Genomic DNA, 13,423 nt, shown 5'->3' with positions numbered 1-13,423 from the left:
AATTGAAATATATCCGGCTGTGAAAGAGATCAAGGACTGCCAAATGTTTGTTTTGTATAGTTCAAATCGTACGCATAAAATTTATCCAAATGCATTTCACGTACGCACTCAAATCCAACCTATGGACTCGGGTTGAAAATTAATCTCAATTATCCAACGTCAATTTTCAAGTGGGCGTTTATTGTTATTGTTCGTTACTAACCAAGTCTCAGTAAGGGGTTTGTCGGGTTGTTTGTAAAGTAAGTTTGTACAATAAAAGTGAAAGATAAGTGCCAAAGATGGATCAACAGCTGCGGCGTTCAAGTCGAAATTACTCGTTAAACAACAAACAAATCGCATAAAGATGGCGTATAAGCATGATCTTCAACTTACTCTGCTGCGTGTGATCTTGAAGATTCTTTTTTCACAGCATTACTTTTCTCGCAGTTGGTAAATCGTATCGAAGTAGCGGCTACTGAGCAAATTTTATTGATGAATGGAGGCATCATGTAGGGGATGTGTTAGGGGCATTGCTCAAATTCGGACTTGATCACGATTGTTAGCCTTCGGTACCAAGTGCAATTATGATTGATCTGCAATCTTTTCAACGATTCGCGAGTGTTATTGTTCAATTCAATTATGCCTTATTGCGATTTGGTCTCCTAGGTCTTGGGAAAATATTTTCACAAACCCATGCGATGCAGCTTTGAAAAGATACTTTATATAACTAATCGTTGTCACACAGGAAAACATAATTTTTGTCACACCTTCACAGCATCTTTAGTGAATTAGTCTCAGTGAGCCAAATGGTTATTGTGATTCAACTCCAATAAAGCTGGTATCAAGTGAGAAAAGTTCGCGGGATAAATTCGGTAATGCGGTGACCAAGACCAGGTCATACAGGGGGAAAAAAATGTGGCTCAATCAAATATCGCTCAACATTCTGCTGATCCTGTTGCTGCTCATGTGCCAAGAGAATAAAGTGCATCGATGGAAGGTGGATGGCCAGATAAATGCCTTTCGCCCAACCGTGTTCGATAGCTCCCAGTGGCGGATGTTGTTTCACATGTATCGGAACGTCACGATGCTAATGGCCGGCCGGACCGGACGCGTGGCCGTTTCCTGCAGAGGCGGGTCCCTGAGAAGGTGCCATTCCCCTGTGACGTTTCGCTCGGGAGGAGTCCAGAGCCACCCGTCAGCGTCCACAAACTTAGGCCAGGTAAGTTCAACGTCCAAAGTTTGACATTCTATATTCTTTTATAAATATTGAAATTCTTAACGCCAAGTTTATGATTATTTATAATATCTTTAAAATATGCAAATTTGATCAAACTTTATTGACACTTCGACACTCACATGTTTTTTGAAAATTATAATGCGATCGGTTAAAAATGATGAAAAAACAGAATGGGAAGAACATATCTGGTAACATCGACAATAAAAGTTTAATTGATTTAGTAGATAAGTAGACTGAACATGCTGATTAATAATTTCGTTTACAAAAAAAAATTGCAGCAAATTCCCTTCTTACACTTAATGATTCTATTTTTATTAGTGAACTTTGTAGCATGGTAATTGACTGTGAGATCATCCTAGATTTTGTAAAGCAAATTTCGCGGAAGCTGTATGCTAGATCGCTGTTTAATCGTGCTTTTTGGTAAATTTGACACTGCACCACTAAGGAAGGAGGGAGGGGTTTGACGGTCAAACCCCCCCCCCCTCCCATGAGGGTCCAAATATGATTCAAGAGTAACTATCTTGACTCAAAACTAGAGCCAGGCAAGCCGGCTAGGCTTCGCCGCCACGAGTTTGTGAGTCTGCCTCTTCTTCGATGTCCTTCTGGATTCCATTCAAGCGCCTCTCTGCAAATCTCGTTCTCATCTCTTCGCAGCGTGTGCTCAATCCATCTCCACTTATGTTCCCTAACCTCGATTTCTAGCATCCTTTGATGACATGGCGGTGTAATTCCTCATTAGAGATCCAGTTGCCAGGCCACAAAGCGCTGATGATATTCCGCAGGCAGCGATTAGGAAATACTTGCAGTTTTCGCGTCTTCACCGCATTCGTGCACCAAGTACAACAATACGGATTTGACGTTTGAGTTGAAGATTCTGATTTTCGTTCGTAAAGAGATCAGGCGTAACCGCCAGATGTTTCGGAGACTCGCAAACGCAAATCGGGCCTTTCTAATCCTGGTTTCGATGTCTTTCCTGGTACCACCATCAGGCGTTATCTGGCCACCAAGATACTGGAAGCACTCCGCTTTCTCAACTTGTTGCCCAGCTACCATGAAACTGGAGGGATTTCTTGTGTTGATCTCCATCGACTTGGTCTTTCCGACATTGAATTTGAGACCTGCTGCCTTGGAACTTTCGGTGAGGTCGTCGAGTTTTTTCTGCATATCCGGTTGTGTTTGGGCGAGCAAACAAAATCGTTAGCCAAGTCAAGGTCGTTCAGTTGCTCCATTGTTGAAGGATTCCACGGCAATCCTCGGTTCGGTGCACAGTCGATCAATCCAATCAGAATCTCATCCATTTCGATTACATACATAAATACATCCTTGTCTCCCTCCAGCAGTTACCGGAATTGGTTCGCACAAGACACCTCGTATTGTGCTTCGATGAGATGGACTAGTTTCTCAGGGACCCCTCGTCGCCTTTTATTCATTTATTCCGCCAAACAATGTAGGCTACATATATATAATAACTTGAATCTAGAGATTACAATTTTCAAATAAGCTTAATAATAATGGTTCTTCTTTACATTTACAAAGTCAGGTTCTTCGGTGCCTGTTACCGTAAAAACCTTTTTTCAGCTGCTGTTTTGACATAGTTAAGTCTATGTTCTCATAATATTTATTATAACTATACATTAAACAATTCATTGGACTATATTTTCCATAATCAGTTCGAGTAGAGGTTATAATGAAAAGATTTCTTGTTCTTAAATGACGGCAAGGACAATAAAAGTTTAATTGATTTAGTAGATAAGCAGACTGAACGCGCTGATTAATTATGTCGTTTACGAAACAGATTGCAGCAAACTCTCTTCTTACACTTAATGTTTCCATGTTTATAAGCAGGCAACGTGATTCATAGCTAGGTAATTGGTTCTGAGACCATCCTAAATTTCGTAAAGCGAATAGAACAAATTGTTTCTGGACTGATTCCAAACGGTTTTTATGTAAAATTTGAAAAGGCGACCACACAACGCTACAATACTCCACGGTGTGTTTCTAGAAAATGTTTAAAAGAAAAAAAAACAGTAACTCTATTTTTTTCAGAAATTGAAAATTGAGGCTTTTCTGAGTCATATCCAGGCAAAATTAAAATATTTGGTCGGTGAGTCCCCATACGATTTGTTTTTTTGAAGATTTATAGTCTATATTTATAAATTTTCAATATGAAAAATTATTCCAGTGCAATGGAATTGCAATCTTTATCCTTCGTTCGTTCGTACTGCAAGTTTCCGCTTGTGGGACGAACCACGCTAGGCCTACTATTGTGTGGTGGTTGCTACAATTCTATCTGTCTCAACCACTGCAAGGTAGTAGGCCCGTGAGGAACAAATCGATGAAATGTGATGAAAAGTTTTCAAATTAAAATTACCCTTCCGCTCAATTTTCAACATCTTTCATCTTATTCTAATCTTCTATCCGTCTATAATCTTTCAATTCTTGAATATTCTTTCTCAAAGAATATAAATTTCACCGATATAGCCGATAAATAATTTCACAAAATTTATCCTTAAAACATATTTTTTTTATTCAAGTTTTTGTCATTCTGAAACATAAAAATATTTCAACGCCTATTAATATTAGTGATTTCGACTAAAAAACTTATTTTATATGAACATTTTATGTGAAATTTATTATTTGGAATATCCTTGTTATAATGGGTGATATCCAAATGAAACCTAAATTTACATTCATATGTGTATTCTTGTAAAACTATTTCTTATTCAATGAAATTTTAAGATAAATGAATAAGAATAGTCCAACATCCTTTGATAGGTTTCCCAAGAAATATAAAAAAAAAATTTTTTCAACCTTGTTATTTGAATAAATTCCAAAAATACTTGTATGCATAGAAATACGCATTTTAGAAAAAAAATTATGTTTGATACCACTCGTTTTAGTATTTTTCAATTCCTTTTACCTAAGATTAAAATTTTAACAAATCTCAGCAGACCAGTTTTCAATAGAATTTAAAATACGAAATTTAGTTAAAAGTAAAAGTAATTGCACTGAAATCCGTACATCTTTGGCTTCAAAAAAATCAATTTCAAATTACTTTTCCTCATATTGAAGGTGAATAAATTTTCTATCAATCATCTGAACTTCATTTTTGCGTAAGACTTTATACACTGTTGATAATTTTGAATAAATGGATTAAAGATGAAAAAAAAGTTTTCTGGAGAAGTTTCAATTTCATCGACAGTTTTAGACCAGATTTTTGCACTTTATTTTTTTTAGTTTTTATAGATTTCTATGATTAATTAAAAATTATGATTTCTAGAGGTTTTTACCACAACTGGTATAAAATTGAAGAAATTTTGATTTTTTTCCTGTTTCATTAATGCTTCATTACTGTTTTTTTTAAATAATAGAAAAGGACTGCAGTGTTTAGTAGAAAAACTAAAATAAGTATGGAAAGAACAAAACATGAATCATTTACTTTTGAATATTGATTTTTTTCTATTTTTTTAAAGCTTGAATTAAGACAAACGTTTCTACTCCAGAGCGCAACACGATAAGCGTTATCACAAAAAAGTTATAGCAGTTTCTTGTATTACCTGATTTTCTAAATTCTTTTAAAATGAAATACTCTCCAGTGTTTCCACAAGCAGAATATATAAAAATAATGGATTCAAATAGATTCAAATTATTCCAGATAATTTTTAAAATTTCAGATAATTTCACCCTCTCAGACTGCTGACAGGATTTGCTTGCTGTTTATAAATTTCAGGATTAAAAGATATTTTTATGCAATTTTCTTCGTTTAAATAGCTGTGTAACTAGTTTGAAATAATTTTTAAAATTTTTCAAAGTTTCCGATACGATTGTTGAGTTTAATTTAAAAATATTGAAAGTTAGAACTAAGGGAATAAGCACCTCTGAAATTAAAAAACACTAGAAATATATGTATATTTGATAAAGATTTCAAATAGAAAATTTTGAAAAAAAAAATTGTATGGGGGGTCACCGACCAAATATTTTAATTTCTGGTGGAAATGAACCGGGAAAAGCTCTTCTTTCTGCCCATGCAAAAATTAGCGTTACTGTATTTTTTTTTTCTTTAAGTCCTTCTACGAAACACACCGTGACTCAAGAATAGATCTAACATAAGCTGTGTACAATGCTTTTATTGTGTATGGGTCTTTAAAATTATAACTGAAACGTTTTATAAATGCTAACATACCGTTTGATTTCTGAATTATTGAGTTATAGTGATCTACAAAGGTAAGTTTTGAGTCCAATATAACTCCAAGGTCTCTAATCGAGAGTCAACAATCTCGACAGGATCATCTCCCAATTTGACAATTTCATATGACTGACATTTTTTCTGGTAAATGCAATATTTGAACATTTTGCCACGTTAAGTTTGAGCAGACTTTTAATGCACCATTTGTTAAATACATTAACTTCGTTTTGAAAGATTCTAAAGTCTTCTTCGTTATTTACTTTCATATAAAGTTTCATATCATCAGCATAAATTAGCACATTTGACTGCTTGAGAAGACAAGTTATATCATTTACGTATAAAATAAATAACAAGGGGCCGAGATGGGAGCCTTGAGGCACACCAGAAGTAACGGAGATACTTTTCGAAAGTGAACCATTAAATCTAACAACTTGTGAGCGGTTCGTTAAATAGGACCTTATCCATTTCAGTAGGTGCAAACTGAAACCCTGTTTATTTAATTTAAAAATTAACATGGGGATGTCAATTCTGTCAAAAGCTTTAGTGAAGTCCGTGTACAGAAGCCTGTACAGAATTACCGCGATCCATACAGCTAATATTATAGGTAACAAACTCGAGTAAATTAGTGACTGTAGATCTTCCTTTAACAAATCCATGTTGCTTTTCAGTAATGAGTGTTTTAATTTGGTTATATATTTTTCTATTCACTATAGCTTCGAAAAGTTTTGGTATGCACGGTAAAATGGCTATGCCCCTGTAATTATTTATGTCAGATTTTTTTCCTGACTTAAATATGGGTACAAGAAATAAGAATTTCCATACTTGAGGAAAAACACCTGATTTCAATGAAGAGTTAAATAGAAGAAACAATGGCATACTCAGTTCATTTACTAGATTTTTTAAAAGAAGTGGAGGAATTCCATCAGGCCCGGGCCCTTTAGTGCTGTCTAAGGAGGAAATGGCTTTACATATTTCTTCAAAGGAAATTGATTCTACTACAGTTAATGCCGTTGAATCAGAGAGATAACTAAAAAAGGAAGTATCACGATCTTCTCAGAAAAACTAGTGTAAACAGTTTGGAAAAAGTCGGCGAATAGATTACAAATTTCGTCGGAATTTTGACCTTCTATGCTGCCAAAGTGCATGCGAGATGGAAAACTATTGTTTTTTAATTTTGTATTGACATATCTAAAAAAGTTTCTTGGGTTCGATTTTATGTTTTGCTCAATTTTTATATTATAGTCTTGGAAAGAAGTATTCAAGCGTATTGCTAGTCGATTACTGGCTTCTTGGTGTTCTAACTTAGTGACTAATGACGGATTCTTTTTCCAGTTTTTATGTGCCTTCTGCTTTTTATTCCTTAAATGCATAAGCTCTTTCGTGAACCATGGCGGATTTTTGTTATTATTTGTTCGTCGCTTTAAATATGTTGGAACGTATTCATTGAGAATTTTACCAAGAATTTTGTAAAAAAATCTCCACTTGATTGTCTGTTGAGTTTTCAGCTCGGAATATTGTTTGCCAATCAACAACTTGTAATTTTGTTTTAATCATATTATAGTTAGCATGAAAAAAGTCAAACGTCTCTATAAACTCGTAATCATCTGGTAAACGTTTTTGATCAGGACATATGATTGAGAATTCGATAGCAGTGTGGAAGACCTCGTTTTTCCAAATTGGATCTGAAACTTCTACAACACAAAAATCATCAGTCAGATTTGAAAATAATAAGTCCAGATATCGACTACAGGCATTTTTTACATGGTTTATTTGATTAAGACACAAAGAAGCCAGATTATCAAAAAGAATTTGCAGTGTTTCATTATCACCACAGATCGGCAAGAGAATGCTTTCATTATCTTCATCAATTAAGAATTGGAGACTTGATTGATTAAAGTCGCCATAAAGGTGTATTTTAAATTCGGGCTCAAAATTTGCGAACATTTCGGTAATGTCAAACAGAAACTTTTGAAAATATTCTTTAGTAGCATATTCTGGCGGAAAGTAAATCGACCCAAAAATATGCGTTTCATTGAAGATGCGGGCTTTGACCCACACGTGCTCGAATTCTTTGTGTTTAGTCGTAGGAATGAGCTCAGAATCGAAGACAGAGCTGATTGCCACAACCACACCACCGCCAGATTTCTTGTCAGAAAGAAAAAAATTTCTGTCATCTCTAAACACGTTGAAACTAGAACCAAAAACTTCTTCGCTGTTTATATTTACATCCCAGCTTGTTTCTGTTCCCAAAATTATAGTATAACTACTAGCTGCTAAATTTTTATAAATTATATTCAATTTCGATGCACTTCGCATTCTGTTAAAATTTTGACAATAAGCCACAATTTCTTTATTATTTACTATAGCGGATGTATTCAGGGCTGCAGATGTTGTATGGTCGCGCGAACGAATTGTAACGCGATCCGCTTGGTCAACATTAATCAGAGAGCTAGTACCTATAGTGGCACGCGTCGATGGGGCAGAAAATATGTATACATTACCGGGTTGTTGAAATCAAATGCATTAGGGCCATGGTGGTAGCAGGGGCCGGCAAAGGGTGCACTGAATGAAGTGGGACACGGATTGAACGTTGCATATGGTGGCATGGAAGTCGATGGATGATGTGTGCACATATTTGCTTGGTACGGTGAAGTCGTTGCCGCAGGAGTAGTCGGGAACCTAGCCGGTAGCCTATCATGATGTGGTGGCGTATTAGGTGACACAGAAGAGAGTCCAGGGTCCAGTGGTGGTGTATTTGATGATACAGTAGAGGGTCCAGGGTTTAGAGTATCTCCACGTTGAAAATTGATGAAGGTCGGGATCTTTGTTTTCGGCTGAGGTTTCCTATTAAACGTGACCTTGGCGGCAGCAAGCAGTTCTTTGTCAGTGGAAGGTGGAGATCGGCTTTTTGATCGGTTTGATTTTTTCTTTTGCCGGATGGGCACAGGATTCAACGCAACAGCACGTTGACGTTTTCTTCGTTTTTTCGCTTTATCAGCGTTTTTTTGTTGCTCTCTGCGGCGCGACTGTCGAATATCGAACTCTGTCCAGTCAGCTTTCCACACCTTTTTTGTACCCAGAAGTCGCCAACCTGAGTCATTTAGAGCCTTAGAGCCGCCCAGATGTTTTCATGGTGAAGTCGGTCGAATGCTATTTCGAAATCAACGAACACCAGCAGAAGAGAGTCTGAGTTGCTTTAGCGCTGCTCCCCTACACTTAACACGTTCGTCGCCACGTCACCCATATATGGGTGACGGCTCTCTCAAGCAAGGTTGCCGCTCAGTTCTGCCACGCGTTGTAAATCTGAAGCTCTCTCGCTTTACTTTCATGCTCTGAGATTTTTTTTGGGCGACGAACGTGTTAATGTGATGATTTTTTTTCTCTTGATCTCACCCTGGCGAAGCCTGCTCTGCTCCTAGATTGGGTGTGCGCCTGGCGTCTTAACAGAGCAGGGCAAGTGTTTCAGAACGAAAAGTTCACTGAGTTGCACTTTTCAAGCCGCTCGGGGAGGAATGGACAATCATGGACTCCTTGCACCACTGAGGCGGCGAGAAATGTCATGAAGTAATCGGATACCTCCATTGGCGGCGGCTCTTTCTCCCTCTTCGGCTAGGGAGTTTGTCCAGGCTCTCTTGTCTCGTCCACAAGCTCCGCGTATCGTAAGCGGACGGCTGCTTTGGCTGACCCGGTGCATGGCTGCTCATTTCCGACTTTCGCATTTCTCCGATCATCGACCATCCTTCAAGTTTCATCTTCCATTCACTTCTTCTTCCACAAACCTTACCGAGAGTACCATGGCTCGTCGTGATAAAGGCATTCTTGATTCCACGCCACTGTTCTTCGACTGTTCCGTCTGTTGGCAGCTCCGAGACTTGAGATTCAAGCTGTTCAACGTATGCTCTTTTCACCTCTGGATCCTCCAACCAGCGGACGTCGTATCGACATCCGACTTTCTCCTCTTGCCGCTGGACACGCGCGACTCTCAGTCGTATCTCACATGTTGTTGTTGAAACAAAACTGTACAAGCAGCTCTCCGTTTTCACTCATCTGTCCTAGACCATGGCTCCCCATGATGCGCTCAAAGTTCTGATTATCGAAGCCAATCTTTGCGTTAAAGTCGCCTATGTGGATTGGAATGTCACCCTTTGGAATTTTCTCAACCACGCTGTTCAATTGACTGTAAAACTGCTCTTTTTCCTGCAAATAGGCAACGTCAGTTAGCGCATAACACTGGAATTTTCTGAATCTGGCTACCATTATTCTTTTGTTTATCGGTTCCCAACTAATGACGGCCGCATGGGCCTGCGGGCTTAACAGGAAACCAATTCCTCGTTCCCGAGTAGCATGTTCTCCTTGTATGTCAGAGTAAAGCAGGACTTGCCCGGACTGTGTCTTGTGTTCTTCAGCGTTAGGCCAACGGACTTCGCTCAGGCCCAGAATTTCAATCTTGAGGCGGCTAGCTTCTCTAGCAAGTTAAGCCAGCTTGCCTTCTTGGGCAAGGGTTAAAACGTTCCAAGTTCCAATTCGTGTCCGTGTTTTCATGCTTAAAGTCGTCGCCAAAGTTCCAGGTCGGTCATTTCTTCCGGATTCCGTTACTATTTTATAAGTCGGGAGTAGTATGTTGTTAGTCTAAGGCCCCTGACCCGAGATGAGGCTGCCATCTTAGATTTAGCTGGCGGAAGCCGCATTTCGTAAATTCAGCCGCTCGCTGCGAGACAGACGCTGTTTGAGTCGCCTCTGACCTTGAGTACAGACGCGTGCGGCCATCTTCTCAGTCTGCATGCGACTAAAGCATCCACCGGGGGGTTGGGTACCCGATCTCCGCTTAGGTTACTCGCATCTCAACTGGTCCCACGGGGAGGTTGAGATAGGCTTTGTGCATAAGAGATGATATGACAATTCGGGGGCCTCGTGTTGTACATTATCCACCATTTGCCAGTTACTAGGGGAAACTTTAATGAAAGTGTCTTAAATTTACATCAAAATGATGAAAAACTAAATTGTAAAATTTTCAACTCAGGGGCATTTTTAAGAAAATTTTAAACATGATTTGGATAATCAAAGCCTTCAAAAAATGGTAGTGTTTACAAGTCTTAAATTGTTACAGCGTTCCAGTTTCTTGAAAAGACGAATGGCGCGTATTAGGTAGGGCGTTACGTTGACACAAAACCAATTTATGGACTCAGTAAAAAATCAGATAACCAGAATAATATTTGTTTGTACTTTCCCCTTAACCTATTTGCAGGAGATTTCAATGTGATCGCAGCGATCGGCGACTCGGTGATAACGGCCAGCGGTGCTTCGGCCACCAGCTTCCTGGAGCTGTACACCGAAAACCGGGGCCTGTCCTGGTGCATTGGCGGTCAGTGGAACTGGCGCAATGCAACTACGCTTCCTAATATACTAAAAGTATTTAATCCTAGGGTGAGTTGTAGATTGTTTGGTAAAATATCCGAAATTAAAAACCATCCACTTTTTTCCAGTTGGTAGGTTACTCTTACAGTGACAGCTATAGCTTTCACTGGGACTCGCAGTTCAACAACGCGGAAATCGGTGCCATCTCCAAGGAACTTCCGCACATGGCCCGCCAAATGGTGACCCGGATCAAATCCGACCGGCGGGTTAACTTCAAAAAAGACTGGAAGGTTCTGACGATCACGATCGGTGGAAATGACGCCTGCGCGTACGTCTGCACAATGCGGGATCCGGAGTCGTTGCCCATCAAACATCGGCGCAATTTGCTGACGACGTTGCGCTACCTGAGGGATAACTTACCGCGGACCTTCGTTAACATCGTTTCGATGCCGGATGTTGAAAAGGTGGTTTCGATCGCTACGAAACCCACCATTTGCTGGATTCTGCATCATGGTGAATGTCCCTGTTGGGTTGGCCCAATCCACAACTCCACCGAAGGTTCCCGGGCACGGTACGGAAGCTTTGAGAAGAAATGCTAGCTGATCTTTAATTGAATTATCACATTTCTCCCTCGACAGATGGGCTCGAATCCAACGGCAGTACAAGAAGGTGGAGGAGGAAGTTCCTCAGATGGAGGAATTCCGCGGTCTCGACGAGTTTGCCGTAGTTCACCAGCCATGGACGAAACGCCTCACTGTGAGATATTCAAATCAATCCTGCACAAAACTTGAAACCAAATACGCATACAACATAACTCATCGAAAACTTTTTTTTTCTCCCATTTATACTTCACAGCTTGATGCAGCCGATGGCTCCGTTGACTTTAGTTTGCTATCTTACGACTGTTTTCATCTGAGCCAGAAAGGACATGCGTAAGTTTCATGATACATATTGGCATGCAAATTTAACCAAACGATAATCTTAAGCAGTGTTAATCCCATTTATGCTTGATAAACATAATCCATCGAATAGAGTGTAGTGGACCGCTTAGGATTTAACAAAGAATATTGTGTCGGTAAAGTAGATTATATTAAATACCTTGTAAGACCAGTTAAATCATTCGCATTAAAAAGTAATTGCAGTTTTTTAATTCCGAGAACTATTCTATTGAAAGAATCAAACTTTTATCAAGAAGCATTTTTCTTAGGCCCCACTTAAAATGGAAAGCAATATACACTTTGTAGGTGATAAGCAGATCTGTCATACTGGGTAAAAATTTTAACGGCAACGGAAAAGTGAAAAAAAATACATTTATTGCTCGAATTTAAACATTTTCTATGAGAATCAAAAAACAAAAAAAAACTATCTTACGATGTGAGTATATATATATCATCATCATTCTGCTTTTAATAAGTGATAACTTTATAACATTGAATTAAAATAAAAATATAAATAAGTGTTACATCTTATCCTGCTATTGCATGATGTCCCGTTTGACGGTATTTGAATTAACATACATACATATTTCTAAAATAATTCTAATGCATTGGGACATTTGAATAGTCCCGCGTCGATTCAACGGCGCATAGTGCCGTGGTAAAATACCTCAACTGTTGACGATCCGAAGCTAGCGTCTTCATTTAGTCCCAGTCAAGACTCTCGTTGACAGTTTGTATTTCGGCAGCTAGGATTCGCCACCACGAGTTTCTGGGTTTGCCTCTTCTTCGATGTCCTTCTGGATTCCATTCAAGCGCCTCTCTGCAAATCTCGCTCTCATCTTTTCGCAGCGTGGGCCCAATCCATCTTCACTTACGTTTCCGAATCTCGATTTCTAGCGCCCTTTGATGACACCGGCGATGCAGTTCCTCATTTGAGATCCAGTTGCTATGCCACCAATCGCGGATAATGTTCCGCTGGCAGCGCTTTACAAACACTTGCAGTTTTCGCATCGTCACCGCATATGTGCACCAAGTTTCGCAACCGTATAGCAATACGGCATTGACGTTTGAGTTAAAGATTCGAATTTTAGTTCGTAAAGATATCTGACGTGAGCGCCAGATGTTCCGGAGACGCACAATTGCAAATCGGGCTTTTCTGATCTGGGTTTCGATGTCTTTCTTGGTACCATAATGAGGCGTTATCTGGCTACCAAGATACTCCACTTTCTCAACCTGTTGCCGAGCTACCATGAAACTGGAGGGATCTCCTGTGTTGATCTCCATCTTTTTTTTACAAGATGGAATTTTGACACCAAACCATAACAGCCGGGTGATTGCTGCCGTGAGTAGGTTCGTCCCACATCAAGGGGTAGGATGTGCTCAGGCACTTATACATCTCACCCTTTTCTTTTCCCTCTTTCTCATTTTAGTCTTCCTCCATTATCTTCTTTCTCCTTTATCCTCTATTTCCTTTTTCCTCCGTCTCCTTTTCCTCTTTTTCTTTTTCTTTTTCCTCTTTTTCTTTTTCCTACGTAAAGCTTTTAAAGTAACTCGCGACCTTCACAGCATCCACTGCCGTAGGATTTCTAACCACCAAGGCATGGCCGATTGAGAAACTACCAAGCTAGAATCCCGTCTCGATCACCCCGAATGGTATCTCCGCTAACTTTTGCTGCAGAAAAGTTCGTATGAGTCCAGATAAGGGTTATCCCGCGCCCTAAGATGGCG

General features: G+C 39.3%; 1 protein-coding gene across 1 annotated transcript in view; it reads left to right on the top strand.

The window, feature by feature from the left end:
- The window catches only part of LOC129745882 (phospholipase B1, membrane-associated-like), a 45,826-nt gene that overhangs the window by 21,220 nt on the left and 11,183 nt on the right, over positions 1-13,423 (top strand). Inside the window, 6 exon segments of the mRNA XM_055739254.1 lie at positions 755-1,085; positions 1,088-1,198; positions 10,648-10,826; positions 10,886-11,328; positions 11,396-11,513; positions 11,613-11,689. Coding sequence (XP_055595229.1) covers positions 893-1,085; positions 1,088-1,198; positions 10,648-10,826; positions 10,886-11,328; positions 11,396-11,513; positions 11,613-11,689 — 1,121 coding nt within the window. The 5' untranslated portion in view covers positions 755-892.

Source organism: Uranotaenia lowii, chromosome 2 (genome assembly GCF_029784155.1).
Source record: "Uranotaenia lowii strain MFRU-FL chromosome 2, ASM2978415v1, whole genome shotgun sequence".
NCBI classification, from domain to species: domain Eukaryota; kingdom Metazoa; phylum Arthropoda; class Insecta; order Diptera; family Culicidae; genus Uranotaenia; species Uranotaenia lowii.
Note: the sequence above shows the minus strand (reverse complement) of the source record. Positions and strands in the feature narration are given on the sequence as shown.